At 37.9% G+C, this 17,610-nt stretch overlaps 2 protein-coding genes and 1 long non-coding RNA gene across 9 annotated transcripts; 1 reads left to right on the top strand and 2 right to left on the bottom strand.

Moving 5' to 3' along the window:
• Positions 1 to 633: 633 nt before the first annotated feature.
• LOC133705960 (uncharacterized protein At2g02148) lies at positions 634 to 7,317 on the bottom strand. Of its 7 annotated transcripts, none has more exons than XM_062131416.1 (9): positions 7,192 to 7,317; positions 6,862 to 7,043; positions 6,551 to 6,674; positions 6,129 to 6,473; positions 5,789 to 5,951; positions 4,154 to 4,265; positions 3,738 to 3,803; positions 2,286 to 2,549; positions 634 to 885 (listed from the first exon to the last, which is right to left on the bottom strand). In XM_062131416.1, exons 2-9 carry the CDS (start codon positions 7,030 to 7,032, stop codon positions 784 to 786), a joined length of 1,347 nt encoding a protein of 448 aa, XP_061987400.1. In that variant the 5' UTR covers positions 7,033 to 7,043; positions 7,192 to 7,317; the 3' UTR covers positions 634 to 783. The 7 variants fall into 7 exon arrangements, with proteins under 7 accessions (XP_061987400.1, XP_061987403.1, XP_061987402.1 ...); XM_062131419.1 differs by having other exon boundaries at positions 3,747 to 3,803; XM_062131418.1 differs by having other exon boundaries at positions 6,129 to 6,470.
• A 295-nt stretch (positions 7,318 to 7,612) lies between these two features.
• Positions 7,613 to 9,707, top strand: LOC133704145 (uncharacterized). Its single transcript, XR_009844006.1, has 2 exons — positions 7,613 to 8,723; positions 9,466 to 9,707. It is a non-coding gene; the product is annotated as an uncharacterized LOC133704145 (long non-coding RNA).
• Positions 9,708 to 10,180: 473 nt separating this feature from the next.
• LOC133705247 (putative F-box protein At1g19160) lies at positions 10,181 to 16,933 on the bottom strand. Its single transcript, XM_062130387.1, has 2 exons — positions 16,794 to 16,933; positions 10,181 to 11,329 (listed from the first exon to the last, which is right to left on the bottom strand). The coding sequence occupies exons 1-2, from the start codon at positions 16,931 to 16,933 to the stop codon at positions 10,240 to 10,242; spliced, it is 1,230 nt and encodes a 409-aa protein (XP_061986371.1). The 3' UTR covers positions 10,181 to 10,239.
• Positions 16,934 to 17,610: the final 677 nt, after the last annotated feature.

Genomic DNA, 17,610 nt, shown 5'->3' with positions numbered 1-17,610 from the left:
TTTTTTTCTTATTTTGAAGAACTTGGAAATTTTGTTACGAGTTTTTATTTATTTATGTTGTGAAAACTTGTTACGAGTATTTTATTATTTTTAAATTTTTGCAAGTACGTTTAGAAAAAGGAATTATATGTAAGATATTGCAGTTTTTTGGAAAAGAAAAAAAATATCTACATGACGGTCTAACGAGCGTCTAGACAGCACAGTACATTGTGGTTAATCTGAATTTTAGGCTTCCTTCTGTATGATTGCTTTTAACTAATGTTTCAGTTTTGAACATTCAACAAATGAATGTATTTTTAAATGGTCATTGATAAGATTGTGACATATAAGAAAACAACGATGAAACCAAAATCAAATGGAAAATAAAAATAGAAATCAGTAAATTTTTTATTATTTGCGTGTTAGTTTTTTTGTTGGAGATTATCTCTTAAGCAACCATACAACTGAATGATGTATTTATAAAAAATCATTTTCCTATCTTAATCTCTGTGCTTTTTACGAAATAATTAGTTTATTTTAATTTAATTTTTTACTTAATCTTACTCTTACTTTTCCTTGATAATTTAATTGTTTTTTTTTTTAATTTCTTCTAAAATGTCCTTCATTTCTAGTCAATTTTTCAATCTCACCTCCTAAAAAATCAAAAATAATTAAAAAGGGAAGTTCAGATGTTTTACAAAAAGTTAACAGTCAACTCATGATATCAAGCACCTACAATTTTACAATGGCGGAGATGAGTATATCATAGGATCAGGAAAAAGATATTTTTTACCATATATAGTTTCATGTTCCTAGCCTCTTCGTACCACATTCGGAACAGAACTTGGAGGTTTCTCTTAGATATGGAGCTCCACATTCATCACAATACTTCGGAGGACTCGTAGGCTGCAGTTTGTGAAAGGTTAGTAAACACACTACTGTCATGTTCTACGTAAGACTTAAACGCACTTTTCAACTATTTATATGGCATAATGCACAAAGAAAAAGAGATGGAAATATTAAAAAAAATAAAAATGATTAACATCTTATCCCCACTAAATAATAACAGTAAGTGCCTCAAGAACAATTTCCATCAGAGGTACCAGTTAGCTTTGTCTGGGTTTGTACAGAAGAATTTGGGTTTGTACAGAAGAATTTGGATCATCAGATCTTGCCTTTGCATGGATTCATTCCACGGGAACGAGGGGTTCCAACTTCCAAGCGAGGAAGAGATTGACACGCAAATGAAAAGGGAAAAGATATACAGAATGAATAAACGGATTATGCTCACAAAGATGAAGCACCAATCTTATTTACTATAAATTGTGGCTGGTTGCAATTCCTACAACATGCGTTCACGAGAGAATATGTACATTTCAGGATGCTGACTACGCTGTACATACTATAACCACCAAGGAATAAGATTAGGAAGGAGAAGAAGAAAAGACCGGCGCTATGATTGCTTGGTGCAATACCATATTCTTTCCAAATTATACATGGATTTACTTCTAAAAAAAAACCAATCATATAACTAGATATTTGACCGACAAAAGAATAAATTGAATTTGTCAGCATTGAGAACCAGAATCTAAAAACGCATCTCATCATGCAACAATTTTCGTTATAAATTTATATGGTGACAAAATGGTTGACGCTTTGTTAAGGGTGTCCCTTTTAGTCCTAAATGTAGTGACGGAACCCAGTATTTTCTTCCTAGAAACTTGTCCAGCATGCATTTAGAACCCCAAGCTACACCAATGATACCAGGAATATCACATCGTAGTAAAGAAATCTTGGACTGGTTTTATGACTGATGTACAAGTGAAATCTTCAACATTATCAAGCAAAATGCAGAAATAGAATTTCACCTTTCCCGGTGGCATTCCATGCTTGAGAATGCATACTCATTGACATGATTAAATTAGACTGTTAGCGATGTTTAATTCATCAGGAGAAGAACAGTCAGCAAACTGGAGAGCAGAGATTATTTTAATTAGGTATGACGCAGGAGCATTGTCTTGTGCAACAGAAAAAATAGTTGTACTTGCTAACAGGAGTGTTATAGATTGACGGCATTAAGAACCACTTCATGCAAAACTAATGAAGGATAGAACTATTCCAGAGTGTTAGGAACCCTACCTGTACGACTATAATTAAAAAAGGACTGTCAAAAACATAGGAACACATGTCAGCAATAATAGGCTATTTTTAATTAAAATAAGGACTTGGCATGGCATTTTCTCAAACTTGTATTTACTATATCATTAATTGAAATAGAAGAGGAAGTCCTAGCAAAGAAACCTCACCATTGAATGCAAGCGCCCTCCAACATGGCCTCCTGTGAGGGGCTGCAAGTAGACCATGTGCTGAGGAATGGTTGGAGAATGGGTAGCGTGAGCAATTTCAGGCATGTGTGAAGGTGGCCCACATTGATGATTTTGAGAAAATTGGGTAGCATGTTGACTTTGGTGAACTTCTTGATGATGGTTCTGGTTTATTGGGTGAAACTGAGGTTGATGTGACAACAGTTGCACATGATGCTTCGAAGGAGTCTGCTGCTCGTTTTGTGGCTGAAAAAATCAAATGGCAAGAAAATATGCACACATAAATTCCCACAATATAGTTTATTTACAAGTGCAGTTCATATGAGGAATCTTATATGTTAGCAGAATGGCAAACAAAGAATACGAAAGTGAGACGTGTCAGATAAGGGGGTGACATTTTTTATAGCATCTTCCCTCCTTGTGAATGTTAGAGAAACTAAAACTGAAAGAAAGAAGTCTTCCATGTCTGTAACAGCCTCGTTGCTGGCCCGCCATAAAACTCTTATAACAAAGCATTAAATGCATTAAGAAGTCAAAAGTTAATTCTGGCACACAATACCATCAGCATAATGATTCTGGCAATAGATTGTAATGCAAAAATGCAACGTTGCCAGGTATCATGCTCAACACAGAGAGTCAAAGGAAGCTTCAAGCATGTGGTTCAGTTGTAAATTAAGACAGCACAATGAGATTCAAAGTAGAATTTGGGAGATAGCAATAACCTACTATCAAATGAGGGGCTGTGTAATGATGAATTCTAGTTGCTTAGAGTACAACGGTTTTTTCTGAAGTATTTTCCCCACAAAAAAATCTCTTTGGCTAGTTAGCAGCTTTAAGTAACCATCATAAGTATCCTCTTGGTTAGCACATGTAAGGAACCTCCTTGTTACCTCCTATCTAAGCAGAGCTTTAAGTAACCATCACAAGTATCCTCTTGGTTAGCATATGTAAGGAACCTGCTTGTTACCTCCTATCTAAGCTTTAAAGGACTTAATGTATTTAATGGATAGGTAGAGAAGACATACTTCTTCTTTTTTCCTTTCATACTTTGTGACAAAAATCTGTCATGGGTTAGTTATTTATACCTGCACAGAGAAGTTATTCTAAATTAACTACAGAATGCTATTACTAGGATTTTGAAGACCCTACCAATCCTAGTTAGTAGATAGTATCCTGATTTTGACTTCTTGATTGTCTAGAGGAAGTCAAACACCAACAAAGAATAAACATACTCATGGTAGTACTTTCCAAGAATGGTTAAAAAAGAAAAAGAAAACGATAAAAAAATTTTAAAATGTGATATGTCATAGCTGATTACTTTCAGACTCCTGATTAAGGCTTGTGTACATAAACATTTACCTGATAGACAACCAAAACAATTACAAACCTGCATAGACAACTCACAGTAATTGCAAAAAAGGAGCTAACTCATACTTCACTTACAGATCGGAATCCTTGTGCAGTAGTCATTGTTGAAGAATTATCTTCTGTAGGAAGTGTCTGAAAATATAAATATACGATTGTGACATTCACCTTCAAATATAGGATCAAGGAAGTGATTATGCATACAGTTAAATAAATCTGTCATTATGTGCTCACACGATCGAGTGAATAAATTTTTCATATGTAAGCGGCAAACCAAATTATGTCAACCATCATAATAGGAAGATGATGGACCTTTAGAATTGACATCGTTTAAGCAATGCCTTTTTCTAAAAAAGAAAAAAGAAAAAAAAAGGTTCCTTATTCCTTTATCAAATTATTATGCCATCAAAAGAGCTCCAAGCTAGATCCACATCTTAAAATAGGGTAGATCAAATCTTGCTAGCATAGCAGGGACTCGAACTTACAGCCAAACCAGGAATATTAGACAAAACACGCCTAAACTTGTGCCTCGGGGAGTAGAATTTATAATCTTGAGCAGAGACAGCAACTTCACTTCGACCTGTCAATCGTCTAAACCTGTCATATGAGCATCATAGTCAGAGAGCCAAAAATGCTGCAAACTTCATCGCCATCCTAAATTTGTCGTTCATTTTTCAACAACAAAAAAAACTGTTCAAGGAATTTCATTTACCCCTTGAACTTTTAATACTGAATACAGCAACCTATATAGTCTCCTGGTGAACTTCACTCAGTTTAAAAGGTTCCTTGATCCTAAATGGAACCATTTGTAAGATGGATCATTGGTGATCCATATATTCCGGTAAGCAATTAAAATCAAAAGACACATGATAATTTAATCTGCTCTTGCATTATGGATCTGTTCTTCAATCTGGATCATATCAATCATGCAACAAAAAATGTTCTCTCAAGAAGGCCTCAGAGAAATTGGGGGATTACATAGAATTGGTTTCTGACCTGGCAGCAAATTTCTTTATTTGAGTTTCCCATTAAAGGTTCCTGTCAGTGGTTTCTGCATGATGATAGCTAAACCCCCTATAATTCCAACGTGGTAATTATGCTAGTTTTAGACAGATAATTTCAACATTCAATTCTATATAAGACAGCTCGTACATTAAGTATGAAATTATACTTGATGGTTCCACAACGCTAGAAGATAAATAATCACTTTCATTTCTTTCTCCAGATAAGTAAAGTATGATCTTTTCATAGAATCTCCTTTTATTTCAGGACATAAATATCAAACTAATATTTGTATCTTAAAAATGAAGCTCTTTGCTTAGTGGAAGCAATGTCTGTGTAACGAAGCTGTGGGAACCATTTTTAGCTTCTCTATCAAAGTGTTATCTTTCCAATACATTCAGGCTTTTTCAGAGCACACTTTGAATAAAAATTCCGATATAGCCTCTCCTTGTGGCCCTAAATCCTTACATTGTTTGAAGATACAATAATTGGCCTTCCATTGTGCATCTAAATCAATGTCCACTTGGCTTGAACTCAACTCTTGATCCACATAACAAGGATATGTAGGAGTGATCCAGAATTACAGCAAATGAAGAAAATCAACAAAACATGAGAATTGATGTAGGAATCAAAACCAAAATCACCAACAAGAGAGAGACACTCGATCTTGAGGGGACGAAACCAAAAAAGACACCCTCGATCTTGGAGAAGAAATACAAGAGAGAGACACATGATCTTGAAAGAAAAAAGCTCCATTTTTTTATATGATTCAACAATTTCAGGTGCTTAATTATATGCACCAAACCAAATAAAATAGAAAAACCTAACAAGTCTTAATTGAATAAAAAAACTAAAATTCTAATTTAACTACTACATAATAAAAACTAATATTCCTAAATAATAATAATCTAGAATAGTCATACACTATTATAATTTCTAAATAAATAAATATTAATTCCCATTGTTGCACTTCATTCTCTATCAAATTCAGATATCATGCAATAACTATTGAAAATCACTTCATAGTACTGGCAAAGAATAGGAATCAAAGAATGAAAATAGTGCAGCAAAGTAGCCATGAGATTGAAATCTATGAGCAGTTAAATAGTCCAACTTACCACTCAGCATCTACAATAGGCATACTACTTGGTTTCTCGACTATATCTAAACCATTGACCACCACGAAGCGAACTCTCTTCTCTTCTTGTATTACTAATTCTGGAAATCTGGTCCTTGTTTCAAGAGAAGTTGCCAATTCTCTTCTTTTAAATATACAAGAACCTTCAGCAAATAGAATAATCAGAAACCATTCACTTCTACTTCTTAGAATTTCCTTATCCCTAAACATTCATATACTCTCAAAAAGAATCAGATCAATTCGTTTTATGGTAATTCACAGATAAAACAGTTCAGTTGGTCAACTAAAAAGGCTCGTGAAGAAGAAGAACGTTTTAATACCTTTTTTGGGAAATTTCTTGGCCATTCTTCTATACAAACCACCAGCTGCTTCAAGGGCTACTCCAATGGTCTTATCACGAACACCATTCAAAGAAGCCAGTCTCATATTCACATCATTCACTAGAGTTTCATACATATTAGCAACATACATCAACGGCAAAGCGAACCTCGGATCACCTTCATATTGCACATCTCCAGATTTCCTCTTAGTTAGTTTATCCTGTCCCGGGTGAGCAGCATACTCTGACTCATTATCAGCCACTTCTATCACATGGTCACCAATAAAGTGATCCACAATTATTTGCAAAAATCTTGCTCTTGCAGATTCGATAGGTGAAACATCTGCTTGGAAATGAAATCCAATTGTAAACAAGAATACTTGAAAATGAAGTGTGAATGGTTTGATTCAGAAATGCACTTACCATCAAATGTCAATATATCGTATGCACCTCCAGAAGACCCAGTATTCTCAAGACTAGTGTGATCTTCTTCGACTCCTACACTGTGAAGTGGTAAGGAATTGCTATAGGAATCATGAATGCAGTCCTGGAAAGACCAAAATTACGTGGAATTCATTATTCATCACATAAGTTTAGCTTCTCCCTCTCTCTTCCCCTCTCTCTCTCTCTTAATAAACAAAGAAAAAATGACTCTCTATTTAGAAATAATAATAAGAGTATGGATCGATGAGAAGAGATAAAACAGAAGGAGAGTGAGAGCGGTGTTGACTTACAACAGCATCGGAATCATCGTCTGCGTTCAAGGTATGATCGGCGTCTGCGGACATGGAATCGAGGTTAGAGGGACGAGAATCGACGGTGTTGAGATCATGGAGAGAGTTGGTGGCAATGAAGGATCCAGCTGATCTCAGGTTGCAGTGCTGCACTGGAACCCTACTCCCCATTAATTTTACCACTGAATTGAAGAAGCTATTTGTGTTAGAGACTAGAGGGATAATTAGCGGGAGAGAACGCAGGAGACAATCTTTCCTTTTCTTTTCTTTTATTTTGGTTTGGAGAAGAGGATTTTTAACGGCTATACAGACTGAGAGAGATAGACATACCTGAGAGAGAGTGAGAGTGTGAGACTGCGAGAAAACAAAGTGTCCAAGCCTCTCTCCGATCTCCGCACCTGCTTCCAAACCGCTAGGTTTTGTTGGACTCTTTTATTCATGGGATGACCTCAAATTTTGTAATTTTTTTCTTAAGTGAATCCCCGACATATGCTTTCTAGCAATCGAGTCCCCAATATTCAAGAATTCTCAATTAGATCCTTCTATTGACAAATATGCCAAAAGATGTCTATAGATTGGGGACCTAAATGAGAAACAAAATAGGCACATTTGTTGAAAGAAGGATATAATTAAGGATTCTTAGATGCATTGGGGACTCAATTGGTTAAAAATATAGGTCGGGGTCCAATTGATGCAAATTTAAACCGAGTTGGGTTTCGCCACACTACCGAATCCTTTTGTATATTGGTTTTGTTTTATGCCAGAATGTCCTTTGATGCAAATAATATTCTCAAGGAACTGGTTTCATCCAGCCAGGCTTTGCCGACTTTTGAGGTGTTTGAAGTTTTATGGGCCACGAGGAATGTTTGTGTTCCGGGCTGTGGTGTTTTTGATGCTAAGCTTGAAAAACGCAAGATTATAATGAATGAAATGAAGGAGTGTGATATAGGTGCCAACCCTGTCATATAGACAACACTAATGGATGCTTACTTTAAGGCAGGGAATCGCATGGAAGCTATCAATCTGCTAGAAAAAATGTGGGACTTGGTATTGAGGCTACAGTTGTGACATTTTGTGCATTAATTGATGGTTTGTGCAAAAGGGATTTAGTTCAAGAGGCAATTTGTTACTTCGGTAGTATGCCAGACTTTGATTTGCAACCCAATGTTGCAGTCTATACGGCTCTTCTTGATGGTCTTTGTAAAAATAATTGTATTGGAGCTGCAAAGAAGCTGTTTGATGAAATGCAAGATAAAAATACGATTCCAGATAAAATTGCTTATACTGTGATAATAGATGGGAATTTGAAGCATGGCAACTTTCAAGAAGCATTGAACATGCGAATCAAGATGATGGAAATGGGTATAGAACTTGATCTGCACACATGCACTGCCCTGGCTTGGGGGTTGTCACAATGTGGCCAAGTGCAGCAAGCAAGAAAGTTTCTCGCTGAGATGATTGGAAAGGGTATCATTCCTGATGAGTTCTCTGTATTCGTCTATTGAGAAAATGTTATGAGCTAGGAAATATTGATGAAGCTGTTGAAATGCAAGATGAATTGGTGGAGAAAGGTCCAATTCATGGCAACCGAAATTATTCAGTTCCTAATGTCCAACCTTGAGATGATTTGGATTTTTCTTATATAGAAAAATAGAAACGCAAGGAACAGCACCTTTGATTGGATGGGTAGCTGCGCAGACATGGTATTTGATGCTCTTTTTCTGATTTCAATGTGGCTTCATGAGCTCTTTGCAAATGCTAATACGTTAAAAGAGTTTCCTGCTTATAGCGTTATGGCGGCTGTTAGAAGAAAACTCGTAGCATTGATGCCTGATTCAAGACTTCCAAGCGTTACTTTGGAGGTGAGTGGTAAATTGAGGATTCTTCAGGTTTTCAATTGCAACAGAGGAAGCATTAAATATAGCAATTAATACAATGGGAAAATTCCCTGACCATAGATTTACCCTAAACAGAACCTAAATCGATCACAGATCAAAACTGGTGTGTTTTCAATTAAATCATCATGCTTTAGCCCGCCACAAGAGCAGAGGAGTGGGGAAGACGGTTAAAGGGTGGGTTATGAAGTGTTTGTTAAAATATTTCAATGAAGTTAAGGCATGCTTACGGATTGCTATTTTTTTATTTAGTGGCATTTTTGTTATTTTGATACATTAATGGTTCTTTAATTATTAAATAATAATAATAATGGTAATTTTGATAAATAAAAAAAATTGTTGATTTTTTTTCCAACATAATGTAAAGTACGTAAAGTGTTGTGAATATATTAAAGTTCAAGATATTTTTTATAATTTTTGAAATTATAGAGATAATTTTTCTGCAGGATAAAATCGATTATGTTTCATGGAATTCGTTAAACTACCCAGAAATGGAAATAGTTGAACCAAAGTTGATGCTTATAATATCTTATTTCTCTTTTGTATTTTACTTGAACTTACTCAATTATTTTATGGAAGCTGGTTGGTTCTCAATTTACATAACTAAAAGTAGAAAAAATTAATTAGAAAAAAATTGACTGAAATATTTTAAGAAAGAATAGCAGAGTCTCTTTTTGGAGTTTTTATCTGACCATCTTTTACCCACTAGGTAAGGGAAAAGGTTGCAATGCACGGCAGCTGAAGTGGATGCTGCAGGAGTTCTGGCTGACAATAATTTAGGATCTCATGATCAGTGGCGGCTTTCAAACATCACTGCCTTTTTAGAAACAGCTTGCAATGCAATTGTTTTCCTTCCTTTTCTTTTTCTTAAAGTGAGGAGAAATAAATTTGAAGAAAAGCTTATTCAAACAAGTTGGTAGCATTCAGAATTGTCCGTTCAATGGCTTTTTAGTTCGATCTGAGCTACTAAATTTACGGTGTCAGATTTTCTTTATCTGCTTATGGTGGTTGACTAGAGCAGTGTTGATTCACATCTATACAGCCTTCAGCACATTTTCTGATGTATTTGGCAGGACAAAACTAGCTTAGGTGCCATCCTCGGACTCGGAGTCAATTAGCTGATGCAGTACCAATCAAATTGTCCAAAATGAGCGTGTTTATCCCTTTCCGAGTTTGAAGCAACCAGAAGAAACATAAAAAAAAAATCATGGGCAGGTCTATGTGAGCCAAAACAGTTTGATTGATTGGTATAACGCAATGCATCCAACTGTTATTGTTGATTGTTGCAGTAAATCGCGGTAGTTAATATGCTGTGGTAGATAAGACTCTTTCAATGGCACAATAAGAGTATGAAAGGAAATGATAAGAATAAAATATCCATTACATGATCTAGAAAGGAAAGAAATGTTGAAGAAATTAACTCGGGTGAAGCACAGAATGAATCTTACATAAAAACTCTCAAGCAAAGCGTAGTTCAAAAGAATTATCCTGCAAATTGCTTAACCTTTTCTTCTTGCATGCTTGAGTACACGTTACTTGTTAGTGACAAAAGATTCTCAGCATGCTCTGCAAGTACAACATCAGAAGGTTTTCCAGCTTCACCGCAAGGAAGTTTAACTGACTTCAGCTCGGGGACTTGAATCATGCATAAATTCTTTGTCTCAAGGTCACAATAGTATGCCGCCCATGCAGCCGGATCTGCGTATCCATGTTGCGCAAGCAAAATCAGCCCCGTCTTGAAACTGCCAACAGGCCACAGACATGGGCTATGTGAGGGGAAAACAACGTTCTCCTTCATCCAGATTTGGTTAAGTCGATCCTCTAGTATCCACAGAACAATTTTATTCCGATTATAACCACTAATTACATGACCCATTAGCACTAGACATCCTTTGACTTGTTTCATGAGATGAAATTCTAATGCTTCTTTTGGGACTTGGATGATTTGGAACTTCTCTTGTTTAAGGTCGAATGCGAGCAAAATTTCCTGGTCAAAAAATCTATGCCTCCAATGTATAACTCCATCAGCGCAGACACTTTCACTTGATAGACCATGAAGTTCTTGATCATAAGGGTAGCCAGGATCAAGTTTTCTCCATGAACCCGCGCCTCTGTCGCAGCCTATAGTGAAAATCTCGAACTCCACAGTTCTCTGGCTAACTTCCCGAGTGGACAACCCATTGTTAGGATTGACTTGCAATTTGTATCTAGTGATGCTACAAATATTAAGCACTTTGTAATCCCTTGTAGAGGAATTGAAACCGAAACAATATCGAGGTTCATAAACAATATCGAAATCAACACCATCACCCGACCTAATTGGTATATTTGTACTCTGTGGAAGTGTTGTAGTCTCTTGAGTGGTGATATTACATATGTCAACACGATGGCTTCTGCGATAATGTATGCAGAGAATGCCTCTAATGATTTCAGAAAGGTGAGTACATTGTTGGTCGACATTGGAGATTTGAAGGTTGCGAAACCCATGTTTGCGTTCGAAAAAAGAGAAAGATGTTGATGAGGATGAGGGATCAGGGTAGGAAAGAAGGAGAGCATGTTGGGTTATTCCCGAACTCAAACACACAAATTTACGTGGTTCGGCAACTTGCCTACTCCACGGAGCTACTGGTTTGTATTAATCAAGCTTAGAAACAATACAAACAACAAAACAAGGAGGAGGAGAAATCTTCTCTACTCAACTCAAGCTCTCTCTCTCACGTTTTTCTCTCTGTGTTTTCACTCTTCTCTGCATTCTTCGCACACCAACACTCTTCACTTTGTCTAATTATAGCCAAAGCTTGGGGGAAGAAGTCAAGGCCACCAATTACGGCAAAATAGTTGCCACCATTTATGCCTCCACTTTATGCTAAGTGGAAGGTGATGTGTTCCCACTAGGCATTAGTGGAGGTGGGGCATTGTTTGTCCCCATGATATTAACAATCTCCCACTTGGAGACAAACAATGAAATTATCTTTTATCCTTGAAGGCCAACTGAAGTTTTACACAACTTCAGTTTGTCCAGTGTAACTCCTTTGGTTAACATGTCAGCTGGATTCTTGCTTCCGCAGACCTTTTCTAGCAGTAGTTGCTCCTCGTCTAGCAATTGTCGGATGAAGTGATATTTGATCTGAATATGCTTCGTCCTGGAGTGAAATGCTGGATTCTTGGCAAGGAAGATTGCACTCTGACTGTCGCTGTACAAAGTACCCTTTTCATTCATCTTGCCCAATTCTTTCAGGAAACTCTGTAGCCATACTATCTCTTTTGCAGATTCTGAAACTGCAACATATTCAGCTTCGGTTGTTGAAAGAGCGACGATCTTTTGTAAGGTCGAACTCCAGGAAACAGCAGTCCCTCCTAGAGTATATACATATCCTGTAGTGCTCTTTCTGCTATCAACATCTCCTGCTAGATCAGCGTCTACAAAACCTTCAAGTTTCAAACCACCAGCTGTGAAGGTAAGACATGTCTCTGATGAACCTTTTAAGTATCTCATGATCCATTTCACCGCCTCCCAATGTTGCTTTCCAGGATTGCTCATATATCGGCTTACAACTCCCACTGCATGGGCAATGTCTGGTCTAGTACAGACCATAGCATACATCAAAGAGCCGATAGCTGAGGCGTATGGAATCTTATCCATGTATCCACTTTCTAGCTCAGTTTTTGGTGACTGGTCTTTGCTGAGCTTGAAATGATTCCCCAGAGGTGTACTTACTGGTTTAGCATTATCCATACTAAACCTGCTGAGAACCTTCTTGACATACTCTGTTTGTGAAAGCTTTAGTATGCCTTTGTCTTGATCTCTGATGATTCTCATGCCAAGTATTTGTTTAGCAGCTCCTAGATCCTTCATTTCAAACTGTTTTGACAATTGTTGTTTCAGCTTGTCAATCTCCTCAATATTGGATCCTGCAATCAACATATCATCCACATATAATAGTAGAATGATGTAGGAGTTATCAAAATGTTTGACATAGCAACAGTGATCAGCCTGGCATCTTGTGTATCCCGAACTACACATGAAGTTGTCAAACTTCTTGTACCACTGTCTTGGAGCTTGCTTCAAACCGTATAGGCTTTTCTTTAGCTTGCAGACTTGGTTCTCCTTTCCTGGTATTTCAAACCCCTCTGGTTGTTGCATGTAAATGTCTTCCTCCAATTCTCCATGAAGAAAAGCTGTTTTTACATCTAATTGTTCAAGATGTAAATTCTCTGCTGCTACTATCCCCAGAACAACTCTGATTGTTGTAAGCTTCACAACTGGAGAAAATATCTCAGAGTAGTCAATCCCTTTCTTTTGTTGAAACCCTTTTACAACAAGTCTTGCCTTGAACCGTTTGCTTCCATCATGCTCAGTCTTTACTCTGTAGACCCACTTGTTTTGCAAAGCCTTCTTTCCTTCAGGTAGTGTGGTCAGCTCCCAGGTCTTGTTCTTCAGCAACGAACTCATCTCATCCTTCATGGCTAACTCCCACTTGCTTGAGTTTCCATCTTGTAAGGATTCTTCATAACTTAGCGGCTCACCACCATCTGTCAGCAAAATATAATTCAGTAGAAGTGTGAACCGTTGTGGGGGCTTTACAGTCCTTGAAGACCTGCGAACATAAACAATTGGTTCACTTGGCTCTGCATCATCTTGTGTAGTGGTGGGTACAGATGTGCTTGAATCTTCTTGTAAAGACTCTTGAGTTTTGTTTTGCTCGGTAACATCGGGAAGCCCTTCTAATCTGATGAATTCAGATTTTTGTGGACTTGTATCTGAATCAGTCATATCTGTTTCTGCACTTGATCTGTCTTTGTACAAAACTTTCTCATTGAAGATCACGTTCCTGCTTCTGATAATCTTTCTGTTCTGATCATCCCAGAACCGAAATCCAAATTCTTCATCTCCATAGCCAATGAAGAAACATTTCTTGGATTTGGCATCTAACTTGTTGCGAGCATCAGAATCTATATGCACATAGGAAACACACCCAAAGACCTTTAAATGAGAAAGTTGTACCTCTTTTCCTCTCCATACTTCCTCGGGCAATCTGAACTCCAAAGGAACTGATGGTCCACGGTTGATCAAGTAAACTGCAGTATGAACTGCGTCAGCCCAGAATGTTTGAGGTAGCCCTGAATGCAGCCTCATGCTTCTAGCTCGTTCATTGATGGTCCGGTTCATTCTTTCAGCAATGCCATTCTGTTGTGGTGTGCCTGGAATGGTCTTTTCCATTCTGATACCATTAACAGCGCAATACTCCTTGAAACCTCCATCAATGTATTCTCCTCCATTATCAGATCTTAAGCATTTCAACTTTAAACCTGATTCATTTTCAACCATAGCCTTCCACTTCTTGAATGTTTCGAACACATCAGATTTATTTTTCAGAAAGTAGACCCATACCTTTCTGCTGAAATCATCAATGAAAGTTACGTAATACCGAGAACCTCCAAGAGATGCCACTGGAGACGGTCCCCATAAATCTGTGTGCACTAGTTCTAGCTTTCTTGGTCTTAAGGCCCTGCCAACCTTTAAGAAACTAAGCTTCTTCTGTTTTCCAAGAACACAGCTTTCACAAATGTCTAGATCAACATTTTTAAGCTCTGGCAGTTTTCCCTTCGACTGAAGTATTTTCATCCCTTTTTGACTCATATGGCCGAGTCTACAGTGCCATAGCTGTGCTTGATTTTCTGCTTCAGTAGAGGCAATAATGTCTGCAAATCTTGTGGTCATATACAGGGTGCCGGTTTTCTTTCCACGAGCCAAAACCATTGCTCCCTTTGATACCTTCCACATACCTCCAGAAAAAAGGATTGAATGACCACTCTCATCAAGTTGTCCGACTGAGATCAGCTTCTTCTTTAGTCCAGGAACATGCCTTACATTTTGCAAGTTCCATGTAGATCCATTCATTGTCTTGATCTGCACTTCTCCTATACCCACAATCTTCATTGGTTGTCCATCGGCCAGATAGACTACACCGTGATCTCCAGCAACATAGTTTTGCATCATCTCATGGTGTGGTGTACAATGGAATGAAGCACCAGAATCAAGAATCCAATCATCAATTGGACTTTGTACAGCAAGAATCAAAGCGTCTTGCACCTCATCTGTGGTAGCGTTTGCAGAGTCAGCTTCAGGTTTTTTCGGTTTTGTGCAATTCCTCATGAAATGACCAGGTTTGCCACAATTCCAACATTCAACCTGCTTTCTGGGTCCGAACTTGCTTTTACTTCTGTATCTTGATTTGGATCTGCCTCTGGATAAACCTCTATCATGTCTCCTCCCTCGAGTGTTAATGTTGAGAGCTGATCCTGAACTTGAACTTTCACCTGAGTCTTTCCTTCGCACTTCTTCAGCTAAAATCAAGTCTCGGATATCATCATATTTCAGTTTGGATTTTCCAGCTGAGTTGCTCACGGCTGTCCTCATACCTTCCCAACTGCTTGGAAGTGAAGCTAGTAAAATGAGTGCACGGATCTCATCATCAAACTCAATCTCTACAGATGACAATTGATTTGTGATAGTATTGAAGTTGTTGAGATGCTGTGTAACAGAGGTGCTTTCTGTCATCTTCAAGTTGAACAACTTCTTCATCAGGTGCACTTTGTTATTTGCTGATGGCTTCTCATACATCCCAGACAGGGCTTCCATCAGTCTTGCAGTGGATCTTTCTTTTGTAACATTGTGAGCAACTCTTCTTGATAAAGATAACCGGATAATACCCAAAACTTGTCTATCAAGAAGCAACCAATCTTCTTCTGGCATATTTTCTGGTTTGCTCCCCAACAGAGGAAGATGAAGTTTCTTCCCATATAAATAGTCTTCAATTTGCATTTTCCAATATCCAAAATCTGATCCATCAAATTTTTCAATTCCCGCAGCCTTTATTTCATCTGCCATTTTTACTGTTTCTCTGATTCGAATTTGTCAAATCTGACCTTACAGATGTGTCCGGAACGGCCCAAACTATTGGAAACGACACTGAGATCACCCCAATCGGACTTCGGATGGCTCCGATTTTAACAATCAAAGTTTTGGATCAACGGACGGTGCAGATGAAGCCGCGTGTCAGGCCAGAATAGTGTCTGCGAAGCACTGGATCAAAACTCACTTTTGCTGACGTGTCAAGATGACGTGGCATCCACGTAGGCCAACTGGGACCCACGTTTGCTGACGTGGCAAAAGCACGCGTAATTTCGGCTGACGTGGCAGTTGATGACGTGTCTGCTGACTGGACGGATGACGTGGCGGATGACTGTGCAGGGTTGCTGGCGTGGCTGCTGACTGGCTGCTTGCGTGGCGGGTCAACCCGGTTCAGTTGCAGACAATCGGGTGAAGACGACGCGTGGAGAGCGTGGCGCGAGTGGTCGCGCGTGGGCAGTGCTGTCGTCGGCGCGTGTTGGCGCGTGCGGGCATGCAGGACGTCGGTTCTTCGCCGGGTTTTCACCAGTGAATTCGTCTCTTCTTCCTCTACGCGATGGTAATGTCAAAAACACGTTTTGAGAACTTTGATTTTTGAGTTTGGATCAAACACCCTCTTTTTCAAGAACAAGCTCTGATACCAGTTGTTGGGTTATTCCCGAACTCAAACACACAAATTTACGTGGTTCGGCAACTTGCCTACTCCACGGAGCTACTGGTTTGTATTAATCAAGCTTAGAAACAATACAAACAACAAAACAAGGAGGAGGAGAAATCTTCTCTACTCAACTCAAGCTCTCTCTCTCACGTTTTTCTCTCTGTGTTTTCACTCTTCTCTGCATTCTTCGCACACCAACACTCTTCACTTTGTCTAATTATAGCCAAAGCTTGGGGGAAGAAGTCAAGGCCACCAATTACGGCAAAATAGTTGCCACCATTTATGCCTCCACTTTATGCTAAGTGGAAGGTGATGTGTTCCCACTAGGCATTAGTGGAGGTGGGGCATTGTTTGTCCCCATGATATTAACAGAGCACTGCCATTATCCCTTGTTAGAGAACGAGCGTGATGCAAGCTAGCAAAGAAAGGATCGTGAGTAAAGGAGCACCAGGTCCTGGATACACACCTGAATCGTACAACGGATTTAGCGGGGAGTCTTGTAAGGATATCAAGAATCACGTCGTCCGGAATCTGCCGGCGATTAATATTAATGGATTTTCGTGAGGACGACGACGCTGTTCTCATCTGGCTAATGCTGTTGCCCATGGCGATCAATCTGCTTCTTAATTAATCTCGACTCTTAATTGTGTTTCTTTCTCTCTATGTATACATATATTTATAACAGGTAGAGCTTCGATTTACTCTCATTATCCGTCATGGATTAGAATTGCAACTTTAATTTTTTCTATTTTTTTTCTTTTTTAGACTTGATGTTTCTTTATTGTAAAAGAATAAATAAAAACTTTTATTGTTTTGATGTAGGGTGTTAAAAATAAATTTTTAAAAATATGTATTCTTTAATATATATATATATATATATACACACACACTCATTAAAAATCATTTTATCCATGTTTGTTCATTGCAAACTGAGTTTTAATAAATATAAATTATGATTTATTATTTCAATGCAAAGTTTATTCAGTTAAGAGATTGATTTTCTCGTTTTTCAAGCTAGTATCTTCATACTAAGTTTAGAAAAATATAACATTTTCATATTTTATTGATATATTGATTTTTTAGATATAAATTTAATATAAAATATTCCCTTTTTACCGAAAAATAAGGATTATAACATCATCTCATAATGAAATTAAACTCTATGGGAAAAAAGATAAAACTTGGTTGGCAATTAAATTTATTGAAATGAAATTTGGTTGGCAAAAATAAATAGAATGAACCACAATACCACCAAACTTGGGATGGAGTATGGGCCCGATGGA

Source organism: Populus nigra, chromosome 10, assembly GCF_951802175.1.
Source record: "Populus nigra chromosome 10, ddPopNigr1.1, whole genome shotgun sequence".
In the NCBI taxonomy this organism is placed as follows: Eukaryota; Viridiplantae; Streptophyta; class Magnoliopsida; order Malpighiales; family Salicaceae; genus Populus; species Populus nigra.
Note: the sequence above shows the minus strand (reverse complement) of the source record. Positions and strands in the feature narration are given on the sequence as shown.